The following is a 24,002-nucleotide window of genomic DNA, read 5'->3' as shown; positions in this document are numbered from 1 at the left end:
TTCGCAGTTGCTCAGATCCATTTCATACACACATAACACCACACCTGTTGCTGTTGGTTGCGTTTTTGTGGTGGTTGGTTGGTGTCAAACTCTTAAACGATGCTTTTACTCGTTGTGTTGTTGTTGTTGCTTTGTACGTGGTTCTTGATCACACAGACACACACACGCACGGGTGCATACATATGCCACTTCCTGTTGCTGCACACCACGCACGCAAGATAAGGCACAAGGATGAGACGGGCGCGCTCACGAAGAAACATGCAATCTACACTTCCGCTTCTTGCGATGCATCGCGTAGTTAGTTCCAGCGGAGTGTGGTTCCGTATTGGTCCGCGCGGACCAACTAATGGCGTGGCTGATTGTGGCGTGGTTGTCGTTGTTGGTGATCGCCTATGACGGGGAGCGATTGATTTTCACCAAACTGTCGCAGCATTGCTGTGAAGAGAGAAGAGACACGAAAAGGTTCGGTGGTTAGTTTGCGTTCCGTTCTCGTAAATGAAATGATCGCGTGAATGATCGAGAAGGTCCCACTTGGAAGAAGGAGTATTCCAGATCAAAACAAATGCAATAACGTCCGTTAATGGCCGAGCGAATTGGGGTTGTCATTTTGCAATCCATTATCGGGGTGTGTTGTTGTTGACAGCACAAATCGAACGAATAAGTAAGAGCCACAGCCCACAACACTACTGCGCTTCGTGTAAGTGTGTCTATCCTTCCCTGGACCACGAGCGACGAATGGTATCGCCGCTAGAGGACAAGACTATCGAGAAACGACTCCGTACTTTAAGCGATCCCCAGACACACAACAGATCCCCCCCTACATGCGCAGCACTCCGCAGATTGGCAAAAGGAAGGCGCGAAAAGAAATCTGGAATTTTATTTATTCCAAAACCGCATCGAACTGGAACTGGATAAATTATACACACCACAGGAGAGGGTAAACCGGCAGGCTCGAAAAAAAACACGTTGTTTACACGGAACCGCACCGTATACCACCACACCGCGTACGTCATCATCTTGACGATCTGTCCTTTAATTGACAAAGTCTATCTACCCGTACCCGGACCAGGACCCAGGTGAGCTCAAAGGAAAGCAAACTAAGCCACGATAAACACACAGCAATCCGAGTCAGAAGGCTGACTTCATTCTGCAAACCAGTCTCTCTCCTGCGTTGCTTCTCTTCCCCCGCTTCCCAGGCTCTTGTTCCAGGTGGGAGAGACACCTTCGAGAGCCGCGGGTATTATTCATTCCGCTCACTTGATCCCGTTGTTTCGGAGTGCTGAGAGAAGAAGAAAAGATATGCGGCGCGCGCATGCAACGTCGTCGTTGTCGTCGCGATCATCGTCATAACTTACACGCGATCAGACACCCCCGTTAGTGTGCGAAGGGAAAAGCGCCTTCTACTTCCCCCGGAGGATCACTCTAGGCAATTGAAAGCAAGCCTCACAACTCCAGCCACAGCCACAGCCAGCCGCCAGTTGACCTCACGACGACTTCTTTCCACGCGGTGCGAGAGGTGGTGGTATGCGATCGTGGGACACCTTGTCTTAGTATGATGATAGAGCCCCCGCCGCCACCGCCGCCGTCAGTAGTTGATGCATTATGGTGATCGAGGTGGTCCCTCTGGCGGCGATGGTTTCACTCCGATTTGTTTAGCTTTATTTGCCGGTCAAGCCCTTTCCACACACCTCGAGAATGCGGTCAGCACTGCTGCTGGCTCAATACCTCTTATCAACCATCACAAGCAACGTGCCCGCCGTGGGCCGGAAGTAAACGACGTTTAGTTACCGATCGTCTCAAACCCGCCGCGTCGCCGGCAAACACATGTCCCATCCCCCACATTGAACCCGAAATAAGGACCAAAAGAGTGACCAAAACGTGTGAAACATAAATGCCTTTGCTTGAAGGTGGACACACCCTGACGACGCGCGCACACAGAAGGAGAGGCGCCAGGAACCCAGGAACCGCGAATCGGGAAAGGAATGTGGTATGTTGTGTAAACAGCATATGCTCGACATCTGGAGCGCCCCCCTCGGGATTGTTTACCGGAATCCGATCGAAATCGTCACCAGCCAAAAGCCAGGCGAGTTGAGCGGCACATTCCTCCTCAACCACACCCCGGTCGTCCGTCCATCATCGTCGTAGTCCGCGCACAGGGTGATACAAAAACGCGACGCGCAATTGTCCTCTCGCGATCCGCCTCTCGGCCTCTCGCTCTCTAGCGCGCACGATGTATCGCGAGAATGGAATATAGAGGATCTCCCGGCCGGCGCTTTGGGCAGTCACGCGGATTTTTTCCCTTCTGATTCTGGCCGACGGCGACCGACGACGGAACGACGCAATTCTTTCTCTGCAAAAAAGTTCAAGGAACAGTGGGCTGGCTCCCCGCTGCTGCCGCCGCCCAACGCCCGCCCGTACACCCTAAAATTCTGCGCACGATGATGCTGTGTTTGGGGGGGGTTATTTTCGTTTCGAAATCCCTCTTCGGAGGCCACACTCTCTCGCAGGAAGTGATCCCCTCACTTCATCACAGTGCCGCCGCCGTCGGCGCGTGTCGGGCGTGTGTGGGAGAGAATGCGGAACGTTTTCACGATCGGCGAGCGAAATGATTTATAAAGTGCAGAGGACACGGACACACAGGGCGCTACACTTTGGCGCCCCCCAACGCACGCATTGCGCAAAATTGGGATGGATTTTAAAATGATCTTGAGTAAAATTAGAAACGGTGCGCGATCCTCCACCAACAGGTTTCTCCGCGAGGAGGAGACGGCTCTTCGGCGGACGCGATGCTACAGCAGCATCAGCACATCTCTTCAAGGCCTGCGCGTGTATCCGGTGGCACTAAACCGGGTGTGATAACAGCGAGGACAGCAAACACGTTTTTATAATACTCTTCCGCTATTCATCATCATATCCGTGGGGATATTACACAATTCAGGTGTCCAGGAGAGCGCTTTACCTGCGAAAACACCAAAGTCTCGAGAACCGTGTTGTGTACTTTTCTTAGCACTGTCCACACAGCTCCCAACGTCACCGGTAAAGGTATCCTCCTCTCTCTTGAAAGCCGCACCCCGATTGTCTACCGTGTGCCCGCTTCTTCTTCGTCGGCTTTCTTTCACCGCGGCGAGCTCGCGATAAGATAAGATCGGAAGCCGGGTTATTACCCACACACCTTGGCATAGAGATCCTCTTCTTCTAGCTTAGTCAGAAGACGACAAGCTACTTTCTTATTTACTTTTTCCTTCCCCGACCGACCGCCAGCCCGCCCGCCCGACAACGGCTTCTGATAAGGCTGCTGACCGACCGGCCCGAAGGAGAGCTTCACGTGGGCTTCTTTTCGCCCTGCCCAAATGTCTGCCCCGACACAGCACGGGTTCGGAATGGCTCGGCGAAAAAAAAGTGTACCTCCCCCCGCGGTGCAACGGGTGGACCGAAGGTTGCGAAGAAAAAACTCAATCATTCACGCTCTCGCCACCCGCCGGCCGGGACGATAGATAAAAAGGCTGTTATCTCGCGGTATCATCCATTTATCGCCCCACGAAAGTCGCCGCACCACACACATTCGCGAACACGTTTCCAATGGTGTGTTGGCTTCTTGGCCCTGTGTTTGATATGTGCCACTTAGCAGGGTGGGTTTTCGCCTCCACTCCGACGAGGGCACCTCGGAGCACACCCGAGAACCGCGCGGGACGAGACTGCTCGACGGCGGAGTCTCGTCAGCGGGCGCTCAAGGGCCCAGAGGAGGCCTCCTAGACGAAGTGTGCCCAGACTTGGGAGCATTTTACAACGAGAAGAACCGGGGCAGGCCCTCCCCCAAAACGGCCTACAAAGGTTCCACGAGCTCCGCGGTATTTGAACAGATGTGTCGAACAGCGTGCGGTCCGGAGAACGAATGCAAAATCAGTTCCCAAAACTCGGTATCGGTTCCTGATGGATGACGGATAGCGGCAAAATTCCGAACTACACACGATTCCATCGGCCAATGCGGAGAGCGGTAGCGAACGAAACGGACCAAAACGGGTAGCCAAAAAGCTACTGCATTAGGGAGGCGGCGGCGCTGCCACGTTAATCTCCGGTGGAACCATATTTTCACCTTGACATTTGGTGTCCTATCGCTGCGGCTGCGGGACCTCTAAAAGTGACCCCAGAAGTGAATGCCGTCATCACCAGACTTCGGCTGGATGGATGGTGCATCTCCCTCGTGTGGGGGGAACTAGCTACACGACTTTCGTCGTGTTGGACACAGACCTTACTACGCACGAGACCCGGGGGTCTCAGAAGATTAGCCCCGGGGTTTGGGGTTTAGCGGGCGTAGGCTAAAAAAAAGGAAAGAAACATTCGAACAAGACAAGCGCCGTACAGATATCGCCAATCGGAATCGTGCCGCTTATCAGCCGCTCAGCCGGACAGACAGTTAGGGGTTGTGCGCTTTGATTACCTTTTCTTTGTTAATTTGTGTTTAATCCACCCCACGTACACACGGGGGAGGAGGACGACGTTATGAATGGAACACAGGGAGCGAATATGTTTTAATCGGACCATAAATAACCAGCATATCAAGCGTTGACCGCGCCGAAGCCACCGCCGATAGTAGGACGACTCCGTATTTTTTGACCGAGGGATTGATGAGATTATTTTAAATCGTGTCATGCTCTCCGGGGGGAAGCTCTACCTGCACCTACCCTTTCACTCGCTAGAAAGTGGTCGCTGAAGGACCCTGGCAAATTAGTTCCTGAAAGGTTTGAACGTTTCCGGCCAAAAAAAGTTCGGTTGTTCCGGGGTCGGTAATTAAAGATAGGTGTGGCCAGAGCCGTCAAACCAACCCGGGGGCTGGATAAAGAGCCCGATCAATTCGTTTCCCCGTATCTTGGCTCAAACGAAGGAACAGAGAGAAGATTGATTTTAATGAATTTTTACTTAGCAACGATCATTTAATCAATTTTTTGATAACAAAATCACGCTCCATTACTCTCTCTGCTGGCCGCGGGACCCGGGGTTTCACTAAGAAGACGACAAAAAAGAGCGGAGCCTATTTTTAACACACAACAACCTCACAACAAACACATTACTTCACAATTCTCGTTGATTTGCCCCCATGATTCCTTCTCATTAGCACTTCGCCCGTGCACACCCCCCTCATGCCAAAAGATGCTGTGGAATCACTCTTTCTCTCTCTCACTCTGCTTGGCCACCCCGATCGTCAACGTGTACGAATCTTGTATTTGGGGCACACCCCACCAACTTGGGGAGCGGAACGCTTTCTGGAGGCGGCCACAATTCGCGCGTGGATTGAGCTTCTGGGAGTTATTGGGGGGGATCGGCGCTCGCGGGGGAATATAGCATCAGCGCGACGAAATTAGCGATCGATAGGCGACAGGACAACGACGATCAATCCCCGCGGCGAGTGACGTGCCACACCAAATTAATAAATTTTACTTTATTCATTAGCGCAGTCTAAAAATTCGCTCTTCACACCCCCCTTGTTGCGGTGACACTTACTCTTGTGGCAGATGGCGTTTTCACCACCCACCCCGGGGTAGACTCTCTTTTTCACTCGTGATAATCAAGCAGTGGAGGATTGAAGTGGCATGACGGCAATGTCACCGACACCATCTACTGCACCCAAGCCAAGAAAGGTGAAAAAAAGGCGACGATCATCACCCACCCTATTCGGCACTCCGAGACGAAGAGGCTCACACCGGAAGGACATGTTAGCGACCCTCCCAGGCCGGCGGTGTTCAAGGTGAATAAATAGCGCAAAGTCAAGGCGCTAGCAGTTTGGCCAACTCGTCACACAGAGCCCGTTTGTGTCAACAGCCGCAAAGAATATCACTCACCTGGAATCGGAGTTGTGTGGCGTACGGTTTTACCGTATCTTTCGTGTGGATGAAGGGAACCCATGGAACCACACACAACAAGGATCCACAAACAATCTGTAATCCAACAATTGACACCCGGACACCGTGGGAGCGACACGTGTTATGCACGGCGGACACAGGATCAATGGCGCTACTAGAATCGCATTTCGCGTATGTAAAAAAAAGGTGGACCCCTCGAGGTTCAGGCGTGGGCTGGGCACGAAATGGCTTCCACCACCACGGAACCTTCGTTCGGGCTGGTGGAGTACACGCCATAGCCGATACACGTGTCTACTTCCATCTCCGGAAAATGAAGAATATTTTGGTGTTCGGGAAAGGCCAGAAACCTGTTCAAGGCCGGAAAAACACGTGGCGCACATAGAACCCCAACCACGTCGGAGTCGAAGCCTTCAACAATGTAGGTGGTTAGTCCTAGTTGATGGTCCGACATCAGACCGAAGACCGTGTCCTCGGTCGGGGAGGTTCATAAAAACCTTGATGGCTCAAGACGACGAACACGGCAGCATCCCCGCCTCTGCTAGGTGGTGGTGCGCGTCTGCAGTTGATGATACTTCTCACATCCACCGACCGCTCGCAATGAAGAGCGCCACCTACGCGGCGGCCACGGCACGGGCATTCAAGTAACTATTATAATCCTCCGCGGTGGCTATCGAAATTAAAATTTATCTGTCGTGCGAATCTCGCGCGAGGTCGCGCCCGCGATCCCGGCGTGCGCGTTTGCCGGCCGGCCCCGCAGCGCGCCACGCTTGACACGATGGTCCTTGAGAGAGCGAGAGGGCACGCAATCGGTCCGTCGACCGACTTTGCTTGCGTCATCATCACCAAATCATCGTCACCGCGGCCGTCGTGGCGAAAGAAACTCGACGGTGGTTACAGGCCGGGCAACGGTGGACGGGAGACGAGAGCCGCCACTCGTCTTAGGGAACGCACCACACACGGTAAAGAGAGAGTTCGAGCAGCGGGCACCGGATGATGATCGTTTGATCGCAGTCGTGGCGGGGATTACGTCGAGTGCGAGGGGGGACGCGAGGACCAAATGCGCGCCTTGAATTCATCCGAAATTAGTTACAAACGGTGAGAGACGGACGATGACGTCGAGAAAGTCACTGAACCAACCACCGGGTGATGGTGACGGACCTTCAACAAAGTCACAGCCACGGGCAGGCGCGCTCGGCGCTGGTGGCACACACGTGTAAGGTCATTTTCCTCCCCACCCGCGGCCCAAAAATGGCAACAATTTTTGCATAATTACCTCGGCCGGTGAGAAACGAGTGATATCTTTGGTCACGTTCAGCACAACCAACAGCAGCAAATCTCACCGATCACTTCCTTTGAACACACACGCGGTCACACTTTCGCGTTACTGTTCGATCGATGACAGGTCTCCGCGGTTCTGACAGTTCGCTGCGTAGAAAAGGTTCGGAATGACCTTCCGCAGCACAACAAACTGCATCCTGTGCCGCGGAACAGAACAGAACAGCAAAACAAAAACTGCCAAAACGAAGGAGAACCCGGACGAATGGCAGAGAACTATTAAAAATAAAAGCTGCACCAGAACACGGGGATCCCTTCACCCAGCGCCTCACGCGGTCACGGGGCTCGCGGGGCCGGTTGTTGTTCTTTTCGCGATGGCCGGGTTCTTTCAGTAACGGCAGCCGGGCACCGGCCACAGAAGCAAGACACTGGTGTAATGGCTGCTCCGGCCGACGACGGAGCCAGGTGTGGAGTGTGCGGCCGGAAGTGAGACCGGTGTTAGTGAAAGTGAGCGGTGTTTAACCGGGGGGCCACCAGGCGTCAGTCGGAGAGTAAACTGGAAATTGCACGACACTTTGTATCCGTCCTTTGTAACTGATTTAGGCTACTCTGTGTCGATGGGGTGACTTTCAATTTATTTTGCAATGGTAACTAGATATCGATATCAAATTGAATGGGGAACCATCTCTCCCTTTTGGTGCTGGATTGTGGTTCTCTCTATGCTTGAACAGGCGAGAGAGCGAGAGCGAGAGCGAGAGAGAGAGTGAGAGCGAGAGAGAGAGAGAGTGAGCGGTTAGAGATCCAGTGAGAGCGACGGCGACCGAGAGAGAATCATTCAAATCCAACACACAAAGTCACAGCAACAGAGTTGAGGAAGAAGTCAATCCTGTAACCGGTACATGTTTCGCGTGCGCGCTGCGCATGCGCCCGATTTGCACCGATTTTGGACACCCATCCGTACGTGTGTCACACCACACAATCCATGTCCTTCGAATCGAACCTCCACAGAAAGCAAGAACAAATAACAAAGAAATCGAATGAATGAGAACATACATTTCTCCAGAGCGGCGAGAAGATGTGCGCGCGCCCAGGTAGGTGGTGGACAACCGAAAAGGAAAAGCACCACACCACCCAAGAGTAAAAAAGAAGAAGCCAAGAGAGAGAGAGCCAACCGTGGTCGAAAGGAGTGTTAGGTGGAGCCGCCACACAGAGATAACACCGGCGGACGAAGAAAAGCTGAGAAATCGCGTTCGCTTTGTGGCGTTGACCCGATTCACCCTCAGCCGATCTTCCCGGTGACTTTTCTACTAGCGGCGCTGTCGCCCCACCAGTTTCCTTTTATGTGTAGCTAAACCCACCGAGAGGGCCGGGAGCATCGGAGTGTCACGTTCTTTGTGAGACAAGACCTGACACTGGGCTGCCCCGCGAAGACGAGCCCCACGTTGTTAAAAAATGATTTACTTCCGGGCCCATTTCTCCAAGAGATCACCCATCGGTCGCCGTTGTAATTGTCGCAGTGGTTGCGGTTTGTTTGCGCAACGAAGCCATTTGGGGGGTAAACCTTGTCATCGGTGGGAGCAGGGACGTCAGACGTAAGTTTTCACCTAACCAACCCATTAAAAGGCAATCATAATCACGCGCAGCATTACAACAAATTAACACACCCGGCAACACCAGGACACCTGGACGAGCAGCGAGTGGACGAGAGAAAAACGGACCAACAGGGAGCGCGCCACCCAGTGTTCCGGTGTTCTTGCCCAATGCAAAGATTCTTCTTCTTATCCGGCAAATTACAACAACTACGTGACAACAACGAACGTTACGGACTACTCTTATGAAATGGGGCATACTACGGGGGCCAAAAAGTAACGGGAACCAGCTGTTTTCGATACGCGAGCCGAAACGAAGAATTTGTTGAAGGCTATTCCTAAAAAAAAACTTTTCGAACCGTTTGGAGGTGGTAAAGATCGATTTTGCGAAATCCCGAAATTTTTTTTCTCCGCAGTAATGTATTAGAAAGCCCGAAAGTTATCTTGTGGCTCGGGAGGAGCCTTGCTGGCCGGTTGCGAGTGGGTGCCGATGCCCAGAGCACACGCACTAGATAGTTGGCGACCTTGAGCCAAATAGCTGCCGTTCCCGGGAACGATCCCCTTTTCGTGGGCCGGATAGCAAACGCCGTTTACACCATTTCCAGTAGAGCCCGGATTTTGGGTTGAATTCGATAATCTCGGTGAGATGGTAGCAAAAGTCGCAAGAAGTCGTTCGCTAGAGAAAAGAAGAAAAAACACACAAATCCGCCGACACAATCGGTCGATCCAGAGGGGCAAAAAAGCGCAGTTCTTGAGCGAAGCGCGCGATGTAGTTTCGTTGCGTTTGCCAACGCCACGGCGCATCGTGCCAGGACGAATGGCACAAATTATGCAATGAAACCCCACGGGGGGTGGGGGCCGGGAAGGAACGAGCTACACACGTCGCAAAACCGGCCCAAAAAAAGGCGACGTAACACGACGACGATGCCAGGCCGGAAACACACGCAAGAGAAGCGGTGCGTAAAGCAGTGGGGAGAGAGAGAAAAGAAGGCCAACAGTGAGCGCGCGACCAGCATCGTCGTCATCGCCGTCGCAGTCGGTAGGGAGGACCGGCGACCCACCGACCAACACCAACCAAATGGCGTTCTGAAAAACAAAAAAAATGAATTTAGAATATTTATCGCACGCGCACACAAACACTCACACCGCGCGTATAAACGCGAACACTCGAGGCCCGGTCCGCCAACCTGGGGTACCCCCCGCAGCGTAGTTTAGGCCACCCGCCGCCAGCGTCCTCTCATCGTCGTCGTCGTCAACGCTGATTTGATGTCGCTCAACAAAGTGACGAGAGTGCCGAAAGAGAGAAAGAAGCCAAATGTAGAGGACTTGCAGGAACCGACCCAGCATGGAAACATCGATCCATCCGACAAAGTACTGAACCGGCGGCAGTAAACGTAGCCGGCGTGTGCCAGCAGCAGAAGGCATGTGAAGCGCAACAGCAGCAGCTTCGCTCGTGTATTCGCGCGCACAGACACACGTGCACACGAGCGCTCTTGTATGTGTGCGTGATGTTCCTTGCTCAAGGACAAATTGTTCGCTACCGGCGCGCCGCCGCCTCAGCAACCCCACCCGACACACGCTTTGGGTACATTCGCGCGGCGCCCCAACCATTCGCTTCTTCTGCTGCTGCGCTACACATTCGATGTATGTGTGCCAACACACATACATCAGAGTGCACACACGCTGGGACCGATAGTTTGCTTGGCTACCGTGTGTCCGTCCGTCCGCCGCCTGCTAGAGATACACACGTCTTTTTCGGCTAACTTTCGCCTATTGAGCGATGCACGTGCGGTGGCGATGGGTGGTGGGGAGCGTGCGGCATCAAACCCCCTCCCCAAGCGGCACGAGCCGCGACGCCAGCGAAGAGAGAGGGAGTCGCCGGCCGATCGGTCGTTCGCTGAATGTAAAAACGCGGTTCCGAGTGTATGTGGCGAGAGATGCCGTGCCGAGTTTTGATGAGTGCGCGGCGCGGCGCGGTGCGGAGCGGCGTTCCGCTCGTAGCTTGCGGGATCGCGCGGTTGATTCCGTGTGCATGTTGAGTATAAATATTCACACCGTACGTGCCACACATCGGTGTGTGCGTGATTAACACAATTTCAATACGTCCTCGCACACCGTCCGCTCCTTCCTGTCTTTCTTGATTGGTGGTGCAGGGGAGGGACACACTGAATCAGATTCCGGAAAAAGTCACACATATGGGACCGCGGACACACGTAGACGCAACCGGTCACGGTCTGTCGTGATCGCATTTCGCGACTTGATTTGGTTGCTCCAAAGGTAAAAAAAAAGTGCGGCCTCAATCGCCGGGGTATGCGCTCCACCTCCTTAACACAGAGACGACGACGATGATGAACACGAAAGATGATCGAAGCGACTTCCGTGGCAGCAGCAGTAGCAGGGCAGGCCGGGGCTCTGACCACCAACCAACAGCATCGCAGTGTCTTTTGGGAGCAGAGCTCCAAGCGAACGGTCGGCCAGTGGTCGCGCAACTATTTGCGCACATTTAATAAGTTTTAGGTAAATTGAAAACATGGTCATTGCTTAATCAACAATCAACAACATCTGGAGGACTGGTAAATGTGGATGGGTTTCCGAAGCGACGAGAGCACCAGGAACATGGGCCACACGCTCTGATCGATCGATCGTCGAGAGAAGAGAACCGCTGCTGTCTCGTTGCTTCGGGGAACCGTGTGGTCCATATGTTAACTGTGACAGGATTGTGAGCCACCGCTTGAATACAGTTTGCTACGAAGAAGCAGGAAATGCACCACGGTAGTCGGCCGGCACATTATGCCAATCAAACGAACCAAGTTTAATTGCTCCGATTGTAATTTGACCTCCTCTTACGAAACATCAAGCAAGGATCACCATCAGCGTGTCGCGTGCATGACAGTTTTGGCCAGCGATTCAGGCCTCGTTCTTGTCGTAACCGGTGTGGTGGTGTCCCGGGTGAAACGTCAGCCAGCCAGTTTCGCGTGCTGCGAGAGTCCTTCAAGGTGAGAAGAAACACGATGGAAACGTCAAAAATCGCTCTCCATTTCGGTCCAGCCAGCAGCGGCAGGCTGGCCCTTTTACTGAGCGTGTGAAAAAGAGCGAGAGCGAGTGAGAGGCTTTCGTCGTCCGCGCTGAAACCGGCCGCCTATGATGGGGTGGCTGAAAAAAGTTACAACCGTTCGAATAGAAGAAAGTTTTTCCCGAACCTTCATGATTATTGGTGTTTCCTTTTTTCAACACACTGAAGAATATCCTTCTCCTGAATGAGTCTTCCGAACGGGAACTGGAGTCGTGCAATCAAGGGCGAAGTACTGGCTGGCGGCTGGATGGCGACGGCCGGTAGCAAACTCTCAATTTCATGTTCGCTTTCGCAACCGGAATCGCAGCACCCCCCACCCACCCACCGCACACAGCCCAATCATTGACCGCTGCGCGCTGCTCTCGCGGCACAGTGGGGCATAGCAACATCACACCAATACATGGTTGGGCGGCTCTCTCTCTCTCGCACACTTCGCCAGCGAATCTTCTTCTTTGATGAGATAAATTTACATTTTCAGCTTCTCGACCCGCCGTCCAGCATCGTGTTCCACACGTCATAACCACTTGATCATCAGATCATTGGATCGCATCGCCACCCACCACCGCCCTACACGAAAAGGATCCTCGATCTGGAGCACATCTCGAAACGATCCCCTTGCGACTGCCCTTACACAGCATATGCGATAGGCGAATCGTGCTGCACACCTTGCAGAAAGATTTGACAGGATTCGAGAAAGTTCACTTCCTTCGACAGATCTGTGCCTCGTACGATGGCACAGGAAAGACGGGGTCCAAAGACGTCCCCTTCTCTCCAAACGCGTCCTCGAAAAGGTTATACAAGCAACAAACGTACACACATACACAGACGCACAGTTTGATTACCATGTTAAACTCCTTTTTGTCAATCGCAGCAGTCAACTATGTTGCTACCGGATGAAACAATGTGTGCGGGGCACGGCCACATCTTTCGCAAGAGGCTCTAGGGGGCACGCACACACAGGCGACCGCACCAACCCCCTCGCCCTCACCAGCCCTTACCCATTTCTTTTCTGTTTCATCCCTTACTTTGCGTCGTCAAGTGAGCACAAACTGTCACCGGCGAGCGATGGGCGAGCGTGTCGTTGTAGGGAGGCGCGGGTGCCAATGGTTCGCGTCGCTACAAAGTCGTCGCCGTCCGCGTTTCCTACTCCGGTCTCTATCGCTCGGGGGCAGAATTGGCTGCTGGCGGAGTGTTCGCCGCTACACATCTCACCAAACGCAACCCATCTACACCGGCCATATGTGCACAAACACAGGCACCAAACACGTTTCCACGGCAAACTAGTCGCGTTCGCGGAGGGGAGCCGCGACAAAGAAGAAGAGCAAAAGAAAGAAACACCCCGAACACCAGCGAGTTCACCTACATGCGCGAATGGGCGACGCACACATACACTCTCAACCACTCAGCATCAGCGCGAACCGCGACGACGCTGGCGAGCCACAATCCGGTCCGTGTATCTTCTCTCTCTCTCTCTTTCATTCGTGCGCGCAACGGCATGGGCGAAGAAGCGAGACAAACGAGAAAACGTACTCCTCACTCGACTCATTTCTGTATTCAAAGTAGGCCTCTTTTCGAGGATTTTCCTCGAAACGATTAGCGGTGGTGCTCCTAATGCTACTGAGCGTCACCAACCCCTCGCCGGAACTGTTTCGCGCTGTTGCTTCATGCCCCCCACCCCACCTTAAAGGATTTGGGGGTCGCTTCCTGTCCAACGGAGTCACAATGGAATAAATTTCGATTCCCGTACAGGACCGGGAAGGTGAACAACGAGAGTGCAGTGTGGTGGTGTGAAGGTACGCACCTTCCGACACTTCTCTAACACACACCTACATACGTGCGCATATACAATGGCAGCAGCAGCAGCAGCTACTGGGGACACCACACCCGCTCCGCTCGCCCGGCCAACCCATCGCTTCTTCGCATCGGCTGTGGTTAATCGCTCTCCACCCGCTATTCATTCCGTTTTCGATCCTCTCATATGAGCGCGCTGCTCTACTCCCGCACCGCGACCACCCTTCCGTCGTTCGATCGTTCCCTTCAGCAACAAGCCCTCCCCCTCCTACCGTCTATCATATATTCCATTATTTAAACGTGAAACTGACGAGCTGTCTACCGTCCGGCGGGTTCGGTGTGTGCTCTCTGCTGTGAACGCACACAACCTTCGCCTCGGATTAACGTTGAGTACTTTTCCATCCCCACCAGGTCCCCATCGTCGACTGCCTTCCCTTAGTTCGGCGAGCAACATCCACTGGTCTGAAAATCTGGTCAAACACCAATCGCAACGGATTTAATGTAGATCTGAGAGTGACAATTACCTCGAACATCGGCAAATCATAGCAGGCCGTGGTGTGGCTGCCGCCGCCGAAACAGTGGATTTTCGTAGCGCTGCGCTCTCGGTTTGTGTGATGATGGAACGGCCGACTGGTTCTGCTTTGCAAAACCCGATCGAAACACGGAGATGAAACGACAGCACACGCGCGCACACGCACATCCACACACGCCACTTTCTTTGTCCTTTCTTTGGGGACAGGCCGTGCTCCTCTGTGCTGCTGCTGCTGCTGTGCCACTACACTACCACGGGCTGCTGCTTCAACTGAGTGGCTACTACGGCTCTGCCACCGCTGGCTGCCAACGGCTACTGGATTGAGTGACTACAACACGCACACATACAAGCTCTCAAGTGCACGCACGCACGGCACACGAACGCACACATACACAGTGCTTTCCACCGCACGGGAGCTTATTGGGACTTGCGTGTGCACGCACCACACACAGCCAGCTGGTTCAGACGTCTTTGCCGGGGAAGGAAGACCAGCGTGCACACTGCTGAGTGTCCGGCGTGTGGGCAAGAGGAGCGAAGCGAAACGAAGGAGCCAGAGGGAGAGCGAAAATCGTCACGGAAGCACCACACAACCACACACCGCCGCACCCGCTGAGAGGCGACTGCAGCAGCAAACTCGGTTCCTTCTTTTTCCCTTCCGAGGTGGCCCGTTTTTTTCGCTTCGGTGCGAAAGTTTTACACCACCATTTGACTTCGCACTGATAAACGCAACTGCAGCACCACCGATTGTTTACGGTCCATTGTTTCCTGTGGGCACACACTTCTCGGGGAGGTGCGTACGAAAACGAGAAAAATCTGACACCACAACGACACCCGATAGCGATCCGTTCCGTGCGTCCGTACGTTCGACGACGTTGTGCGGTGTGCGAGCTGCCGTCGAAGCCGTCCGGCTCACAATGGGCCACAGTGGATTCCGGTGCCCGGTGCTGCCACCGCTGGCTAGCTAGCTGTGCTGCTCTTGCGCGTCGCCCGCATGCTGGGCACATTTGACATTGCGAGGCCTGGCCGAAGTGCGCGAGAAAAGGTTGACCCGTTTCGCGACGGGTACCGCTGCTGATGATGTCATACTTGCGAGAGAACCCCTTCCGATCAACTGTGGCATTTTCGCTAATCAATTTATCCGGAATTATGTATTTTATTTAGCTTTTCCGTTGTTCTGGGCCCTTCCGTTTGTGCATTTTCAGATGGTAAAGATTTTAGGTACAATTTTAGAACCTCAGTGATGTCACGAAACAACGCCAACAGGCAAACGTTTCCTTCCTCCGAATGTTGATTTGGTTTCGGTGCAAAAACCGGACTGCAGAATGCCGAGTCGGCTAGAGGATGCTGCTTTTGGACTTCAAAAAAAATCTGCTTCATTGTGAGGCCACAATCAACATTTTTTGATCAAGATTAAGCATATTTCGCAGTTGTAGAATCGATTTCCGTGTAGCATGCCGGACGCAACGTGAGTGCGGTTGTCAGTTGAGCTGTCAAAACGCACGTGCTGTTTATGTTCGCTCGGAACCGGCAACGCTTCGGAAGATTCGGAATCATGGATCAGACTTCGTCGATTGATTTGGGGTTTCTAGAAACCTGCGAACCGTGGTTGTTGACGAATAAATTTTTTCCCAGCAAATTGGGAGGTAAACCGGCGTGGTTGGACCTGAAGAACCTGCCGTCACCGGGAGATTTGCTGTGCGAGCGTTGCAGCAAACCGCTGTCGTTTCTCTGCCAGGTACGTTATGCCGTCGTTTATTCATGTAAACTTTTGCCAACACGTTAAACACTGTTTTTAAAACCTTTCCGTCATCAGATTTACGCACCGATCGAGGACAATGAAAACTGCTTCCACAGAACCTTGTACATTTTCATATGTACGGATGAATCCTGCGATTCTTCTTTGAGCGCGAGTGGTCGGTAGGTGGGTTTGGTTTACATAGAAGGGTTGCCCGTTCTAGCTCAAGAATTGTGTTCATTTTAGCAACATGAAAGTATATCGAAGTCAGCTACCGCGACGGAACGAATTTTACAACTACGATCCTCCCGATGAAACGATTGAATCGGTAAGCATCACTGGTTCGGTTCCATTTCCCTGCATTAATCAATGCTGCTCCACCTTTTCTAGCCCGCAGTCAAGTCCGGTGTGCCGCTGTGTGTCGTTTGCGGGTGCCACGGCCCAAAGCGGTGTGGCCGCTGTCAATCGGTAAACTATTGTGGCCCTGTCCATCAACGACACGATTGGAAGGTCGCCCATAAAGCCGCTTGTGGTGAGGAAACCGTCGTTGAAAACACCAAGGAGCGGCACAATACTTTTGTTTTCCCTGAAATGGAGATCGTCACCGAACCGGATGACTACGTACTGTACCTTTCCAAACCAGCAACGGTTAAAAGAGGCAAAATGATCATTCTTGTTTCATCCTAACAGGAACCTAAACTGAAGCTATCGGAAGAGGAGAACGAGAAACACCAGATGGAAGAGTTTGAGCGATTGAAACGTGAAGGCAAGGTTGGAGTGCTAAACGACCTCCCGGAAGCCGAGTTGGACAAGTATGCGGAGGACCAGATTGAAGATAAAGTGTTTGCCAGGTTCAAGGAGCGAACCGCAAATGCTCCACGACAAGTGTTGCGGTACGAGCGAGGCGGAACACCGCTGTGGCTTTCACCGATCGAGCTACAAGAGATTCCGAAATGCGGGCAGTGTGGCGGAGACAGGATGTTCGAGTTCCAAATTATGCCTCAATTGTTGAGCTTTTTGGATAAAGAAAAGCTGGACTGGGGTACACTCGCTTGTTTTACATGCAAAGCTAGCTGCAGTGTGGAAGGCTACGCAGAGGAGTTTCTATTCCGGCAAGATGTTCTTGACACTACGGGTATCGCAGGATCACACCAGTCAGAGGGATAAAATGTGTACAATTGCTACAAATTGTGACCATGCCTAACTTTTAAATAATATTAATGTTTTGCCAATATTGCAGTTAGTTATTTCATGCTTTGTTATAGAATTATTAGGAAAAAAACACGCAGTTTCTGGTTTATTTTACGATGTTATAAATGCACTCTCTGGAAGACGTCTTAAAGAGGTCCCTATGTCACACTCCTGATGGCAGTCCGACTCTGAGCCGCTCACTTGCCCTCGTTGTTCTTGAGGAAGTCATACACGACGGAAAAGTCCTTATCGGCAAGGCCCTTGGCCATCAACGTGCGGTAGATCTGGTGGGTGAGCGCACCTAGTGGAATCGGGGTGTTGGACGTAGTGGCTACGGCCGACGCAATGCCCAAATCCTTAGTGATCAGGCCGGTAGCGAAACCACCAGCGTACGATTTGCCGGCCGGAGCAGTCGGTACGATACCGGGCACGGGATTGTTCACCTCCGAGGCCCAGCTACGACCAGTTGAGGCATTAATGATGTCGGCAAACACTTTCGCATCGAGACCGAGACGGATCGCGAGGTTCATGCACTCGGCCAGGCCGCACATCGAAATGCCCAGCATCATGTTGTTGCAGACCTTGGCCGCCTGGCCCATACCGTAGCCACCGCAGTGCGTTATCTTCTTGCCCATACCCTCGAGCAGATCCTTCACCGCGTTGTATTCCTCCGTGCTTCCGCCGACCATGAAGGTAAGCGTGGCGTTCTGGGCTCCAGGAACGCCACCCGATACCGGAGCATCGACAAACGTGGCACCAGCTGCTTTTACCTTCTTCTGAACCTACAAGAGCAACAACAAAAATGGACCGGTACTTTAGTAGCGACCATGAGTTTCCCAATCATTAGGTACTTACTGCCTTGGCCACATTCGGATCGATTGTGCTGGAATCGATGAAAACAGTATTGCTGTTGGCACCACCGCCACCGATAATGCTGTCGTATGTGTTAGCCACGATATCGTTGTTCGGCAGCATCGTTACCACGAAATCGGATGCCTTTGCCAGGTCTGCTACGTTATCGTACGGCGTGGCACCTTTCGCCTTCATGGCGCTCTTGGCATCGGCGGAAATATCGAACACGTGCAATTTGTGTCCCTATCGAACGGAAAGAGTGGTAATATCTTGTTAAGTACATATAAATATGTTTTCAAAATATCAGTCAATTATGTAAAAACCTAATTTTTATGTAATTGCAGCTTTAAAAAAGTATCAGCAAAAAACACCGTCGACACATTGACGAGACGGAATGATAGATTGTGCCACTTTAGAGAGCCCAATTAATAGAGGTAACGATTTGTGCGGCAAGTGCGCAGTTGCTGATCGCGAAACATCAACACCAACATAAGGCGCCGCTTACTATGTTCTATGTATCGAATTTCACTTTCATCTTGACGCCGCCGCTTTGCTTGTGAGCGCGGAGCAATGTTATCGCTTTTCAAGGTCGAACTAAGAATAGTTCGCACCTCCGACCCCATCTTCCTGCTGCTGCAGTTTCGGACCGGCGATTCCTGCGGCTGAGGTTGAACACATGTTTCGGCACACACCCTCCAGGGGATGACCCACACAAGGGCAGGGTATCAGTTATCAGTCATTAGCAACGTTGCCGATCGGATGATGCGTCCTGCGTTTACGTGGGCCAACCGGTAGATCAGCAATGGGCGCGTGTGTGACGTCCTGCAACCCGAACCAACCCGACCGCGTTCCGTACGTCAAAAGTTTGTTACGAACGTTTATCAAACCGATAATAATCGTTCGGTCGCCTGATAAAAGGCTGTTCCACAGCTAAGGGTGGCGGCGAAAGGGGTTATGGCCATTTGTGGGTGTGTGCGAAGCTGTGGGCGTGTGTGCAGGATATATGACGGGAGCACGTGGGTCAGTGTAAGAGTTCATATGCTTTTTTCGATCAATATTTACGTAACAGATCTCTTGGTGAATGACGGCAGCACGATCGTCACGTCCCTCATCTTACCTTGGCCATCAGGTTGCTCGCCATCGGTCCGCCCATATTACCGAGCCCAATGAAACCAACGTTCTTTGGACCGCTGCTGAACGAACGGATCAACAGGTCAGACAGAAGCTTTAGCTGCTGCTGCTGCTGATTTCCGACGGTGGAACGGGTTAGAACGCGGAAAGCCATTTTTCTTTGACTTATTACTGCTGTGGGGTCACTGAGCACTGGATCACTGGATGGTGGAGCAGGAGCGATCGCGAGAACAGTCCGCCAGGGTCGTTTATTTGCACTGTACTGCGCCACCCGAATCCGTCCGCTCAGTTGGCGCTTTGGAGCCGATAGCAACGCACTACTGCCGGTTCCGACACGGTCGTGCGCGTGTGCGATTTCGGCCGATACACCAATACCGACAAAACCGGTGGGGTTAGAAACCGGCTTAACATTGTTGCGGCTTCGCATGCCCCCCGAGATCGTGCGTGTTACGGAGGCAGAGACCGCGGACTACGTGGGGCAAGTTCAACATAGTTTTGAATTAAACATAAAACACACACAGCCCAGCGCTCTGTATCGTCCAAAGCAGTGTAATTCAATCATGTTCGTCGCTGATTAAAGGCAATTTACGCAGACCGCGGTAAATGATCTTCTTGAGTGGATTCGCGCGATATTTAGCAGCATTGCGCGGAAGGTAGGCAATCCGCAAAGCTAGGCTCCATTCTCGCGCGCCCTCTATGTGTGAGTTTCGTAGGAATATTTTATTCTTTAATTTTGTAACAATATTTTGAATTATGTTTTTAAAGTCGTTGTAATTCTAGTTGCCGCACGATTACAAATTATTCAAATTATTTTGGTCGTTGCTCTTGACATGGTTCGAAATATTTCTGGTCCCTCTGAACGAGATGATACAGTGCATAATTTTTCGTTCAAAATTCGTTACTTAAAACAGGGTTTTCCTGCATCGTCTCCTCGTAGACCAAGTCGATTTCATTATTTTCAAACTCTTGACGACTCAAACGGTTTTCTGAGCTTGCATTGCTGCATCGCTTCCTTGAATGCTTCGCACAACTTCGTGTCCTGATTCTCATCGAGGCAACTTAGGAACTGCTTGATTTCCCAATGGCAACCATTAGAATCGGCCTGATCGGAATACGTATCACTTGGACCGGCATCAGGAGTGTTGTGAGTGTTGCCATTGGCCGCAATTTTTTCATCCTTCGGTTCGAAAAAGCCACTCAAAGCACGGCTCACGGCGGATCCGATCGCTACTCCACCGGCCGTTGCTGCCATTTGGGCGAAAAAACCCTGTCCGGGGCTAGTGGCTTTGGTTTCTGTTTTCGGGGTTTTCTTTTTTGCTGTGGAGAACGGGAGCCGTTTTGTGTGGCCCAGCTGGGGATTTTCGGGAAGAGGGCGATTTGGAACCTGACTGCCGACGAGGCATGTTGAGAGTTGAGAAGCGTACTATTACATCACGCAGCCTTCTACGATGGCGTTAGTTTGATGAATCTATCATTTGCTTTGATTACCGTAACACGATTTCTTGCTGAACCGAATGTTTTTCAACTTTAGTAAGAAATTATAAAAACATGTGAGAATATTCAAAATCCTTCGTATGCCCGTCGCATCAGAGGTCTGTTTGTTTGGTTGGCATCCGGGACAGACAGCAAATTCAAGATGACGAGAGCAATCCTCTAGAGCTTTCTGGCGCCATCATGACAAACAGTTGGAACGGAAATCTCTGCAATCACCTGGTCTGTCATTTTTGCTTCAAACATTAGATAAAAGCGGGACCTGTACCAATAATAATGTGAACAGTAATAATGATAGTTAAATGGAGGTAAGTCAAGCAGGTGTGAGCGCTTTCAGCAGCACACAGTCGCATTGGGCAATATAATTATGACCAACCGCTGTCGTGAACAATGTGAGCTCACCTCAACAATGTGATATTTCTTTACTGTATCAACCAACAGGCTGATAGTGAGGCCCCTTTCTACAGCCTTCTGCCTTATCTTATCTGTACATCGTTTCGCCGTAAATAAGAGAGGTAAAAAACTTAAAACAACGGTACCAGCAAAGTAGTAACTCTTCTTGATCGTCGCAATACTCTTGCTGTTCGACTAACTTCAAGAGAGGCAGCTATTTCTGCTAGAAAACGGGATGCTTTAAAATTTATTGCACTTTATAATTGTTACTCAGTACGAGAAAAAACGTAATGTAACCTGCACTGTCTGTGTTTATGTTATTGCACAACCAGCCACAAATAGTCACAAAGCAATTTCAATTCCAAAATATGGCTTTTTGCAAAACTCCGACAGGTACCGTTACTATTTAAATTCGATACACGCAACGCGTGATCGCCAAAGACAAACAAAGTGTAAAAATAGTACCGTTCTGTTGTGTGAAAGCTACTTCTACTAATTAGACCCTTTCCGAAAGGGCCGACCCCATAACCTGATTGCTTTCGTTCGATCGGTGATGGATCGGTTTGTTGGCGCTACATCCTCACGAACATGTCGGATAGTGGGAAGAAGTTGTCACTTTTCCTGTGATGACGCCAAAAGCCTTGGTGGCCAGCGGGCGACGACGGAACCGACCCGTGGTTGCTGACGCAACGGAAGAGTGCCACACGCGCTGGGGCGTTGGGGTATTTGAAACATTTTCCACCGATGACGGTACCATCGGTCCGAAGCGGTTGGTTGCGGTCCTGTGTGCTCGAAATTAGATTGCTACGGCAAAGTAGAACAGCAAACACGCCGCAGCCTATCGTTCGACGGTGATAATGGCGCGGTCATGTGCGTGATGATTGCTCCACGCCGTGTCTCATCTTGCGCGATGCTCTCGAGCCCACCGTTGCGCAGTGAAGCCCTGGACGTGATTTTATCGTGACACCACGCGGGCAGGGCAGAAGATGAAGAGCCTCTGCAACATCGGCAAAAGAAAGGGACTTATAAAGCCATGACTTATCGCGCACTGCAGTATTTCGCAGACGTATCGCGCACATTCGTATCGACCTTACAGTACGGGTACGGGATGGAGCTACTCGGGCAAAGACCGGAAAGATCCACAACGGTAACCTGCGGGTTGTACATATATGTTTCCCAAACCCACATCACCTGTGCCGCTTATACGTACATTAAGCAAACCGTGTTAACATGTTAGACAAACAGACTACATACACAGCCAGTCGCTGTAGATCGCACCGTTGGCGAGCGACAGTACTCATTACTCGATCTGCCCTCGTCTGTCGTACGTCCTTCATTATTATGATCAGACGATCGCGTCCCAAAAAGAAATGATCATTTCTGAAAAACTTCCAAAAAGGCGTAGCAAGGGAGCGCAAGAGAGAGAGATAAAATAGAGGATCGTTCCGTTGCTACGGATCATCGAAAGATGCCGTTTGCTTTAACCGACTCAATACTATTTCATTGTTTGTTCACAATTTGATGATGGTTTCATCTAAGTACTGTTTTAGGCAAACGGCGAGTATTTTCTAAAGCTTTCACCCTCACGGAAGATGTTGCAATAGCGGCGCAATGTAATCCGCGCAAACGTTTGCGCGTTATCTTGTTTGCATGGTTGTGCCTTGGGCAGGATAAGAAAGAGCTACCCATGGCGTTAAAGAAACGAAGCGTTAGGAAAAATAATTTCAAAATTAATGTTTTCATCCTGCGGTATTAAAACATTTGAAACTACATAACTGGCTCTAAGGTTGTTTTTTAAAAGGGTATTCATACAGATTCCAAAGGATGGTAACCTTACATTTAATCCACGTGTTCCAATGTAAGCACGATACTGCAATTTCAGAGACAAAACCCGGCCTGCAGACAGAGGTAATGGACTTGTTTATCCAAGAGTTTTGAGCTCGAACCCTTGCAAATGCTGCGCGCGAGAAGCAAAAAGGGAAAGAACGCATGTGAGAAAAGGATGCAAACACAAGTACCGAGGCTGGGGGAGGCTTTAGATCTGTGTTCCTTGCATATTGTTCTCTCGTATAGTGTTGGTAGGCAGCCGGTTCGCTGTTTGGTAGGCGAAGTGATGTGCGTCCGCGGCACCCACTAAGGTACGCACACTCTGTGGCACCTGTGCGCTATCGGATGGCCAGAACGGTCATGCGATAAGAAATCATTGGAATCGAGAAAGAGAGACTGAGCTAGAGCAAGCAAGAGAGAGAGAGAGAGAGAAGGAGAAAGAAAGGACGAGGCCATTAGGGTATGGTAAACGTCCGTAACAAGTGTGTAGATATCTTATCAATTATCACATATTTGCTTTTTTCACAACTGCTCCGGGCGACCAGACAACCGAAACCCAAATCGAAATCGCACCGGTAACCTGCGGGGAGCACCACGACTACTACGAGGTGCGTCGGAAGATTCGTACCGGAGCTGCAAAGGGTGGATGCGGCACGGCCAACGGTTGGCCAACTGGTAGTGGTGATGATGATGGTAATGATGGAGCCCAAGGTACACAAGTGGCACTTCTGCTGCGGTGTCACCGGACATTCCGGAAGGCTATAGGAAGCTACCGCACCGGCACGTCAGCTCATTTGGTGCCCAAACGTGGACGAAGTAACATGCGCCCGGATGGCGCATCTTGCGTTGTTTTTTCCTATCTCAAGATAGCTGACCGTGCGTTGGCGCAGGCACTTAAGGGCAGTAGACAAATGAGTGTTTAAAGTGTATGTGGTGCTTAGGTTCAGTAGGGTTACTTAATTTCTTTCCCCGTTCGATTTGTTTCGCTTTCCTTCTGTAAATATTGTAGAAAACACTAGAGCACTTTCCTTGGTGCAGCCTGGCTTTTGTTAGTGCATGACGTGTGTGCAGACTGGTTTTTTCTTCTCTTTCCTTCTCTCTTTCCGTCGATTGGTTACGTTCGATTGTTTGTGTCAACAAATGTAATGTATCCCCTAAAGCACAGATGAGGTCTCCAACGACACCGTTCGGTGGTCGCAGGTTCCAGTAGCTCTCCAGCAGCCAGCACATCGTGGCTTATGGTGGCGATTGTTGAAACATTCGA

General features: G+C 51.5%; 2 protein-coding genes across 2 annotated transcripts; one reads left to right on the top strand and one right to left on the bottom strand.

Annotated features, from left to right (window-relative positions):
- Window positions 1-15,657: 15,657 nt before the first annotated feature.
- Window positions 15,658-17,023, top strand: LOC131206575 (programmed cell death protein 2). The gene is made up of 5 exons (XM_058199178.1): window positions 15,658-15,853; window positions 15,932-16,035; window positions 16,100-16,181; window positions 16,244-16,474; window positions 16,544-17,023. Exons 1-5 carry the CDS (start codon window positions 15,671-15,673, stop codon window positions 17,018-17,020), a joined length of 1,077 nt encoding a protein of 358 aa, XP_058055161.1. The 5' UTR covers window positions 15,658-15,670; the 3' UTR covers window positions 17,021-17,023.
- Window positions 17,024-17,096: 73 nt separating this feature from the next.
- On the bottom strand, window positions 17,097-19,307 carry LOC131206576 (probable 3-hydroxyisobutyrate dehydrogenase, mitochondrial). Its single transcript, XM_058199179.1, has 3 exons — window positions 19,014-19,307; window positions 17,900-18,139; window positions 17,097-17,826 (listed from the first exon to the last, which is right to left on the bottom strand). The coding sequence occupies exons 1-3, from the start codon at window positions 19,179-19,181 to the stop codon at window positions 17,242-17,244; spliced, it is 993 nt and encodes a 330-aa protein (XP_058055162.1). The 5' UTR covers window positions 19,182-19,307; the 3' UTR covers window positions 17,097-17,241.
- Between the last annotated feature and the right edge of the window lie 4,695 nt (window positions 19,308-24,002).

This window comes from Anopheles bellator, chromosome 1, assembly GCF_943735745.2.
Source record: "Anopheles bellator chromosome 1, idAnoBellAS_SP24_06.2, whole genome shotgun sequence".
In the NCBI taxonomy this organism is placed as follows: domain Eukaryota; kingdom Metazoa; phylum Arthropoda; class Insecta; order Diptera; family Culicidae; genus Anopheles; species Anopheles bellator.
Note: the sequence above shows the minus strand (reverse complement) of the source record. Positions and strands in the feature narration are given on the sequence as shown.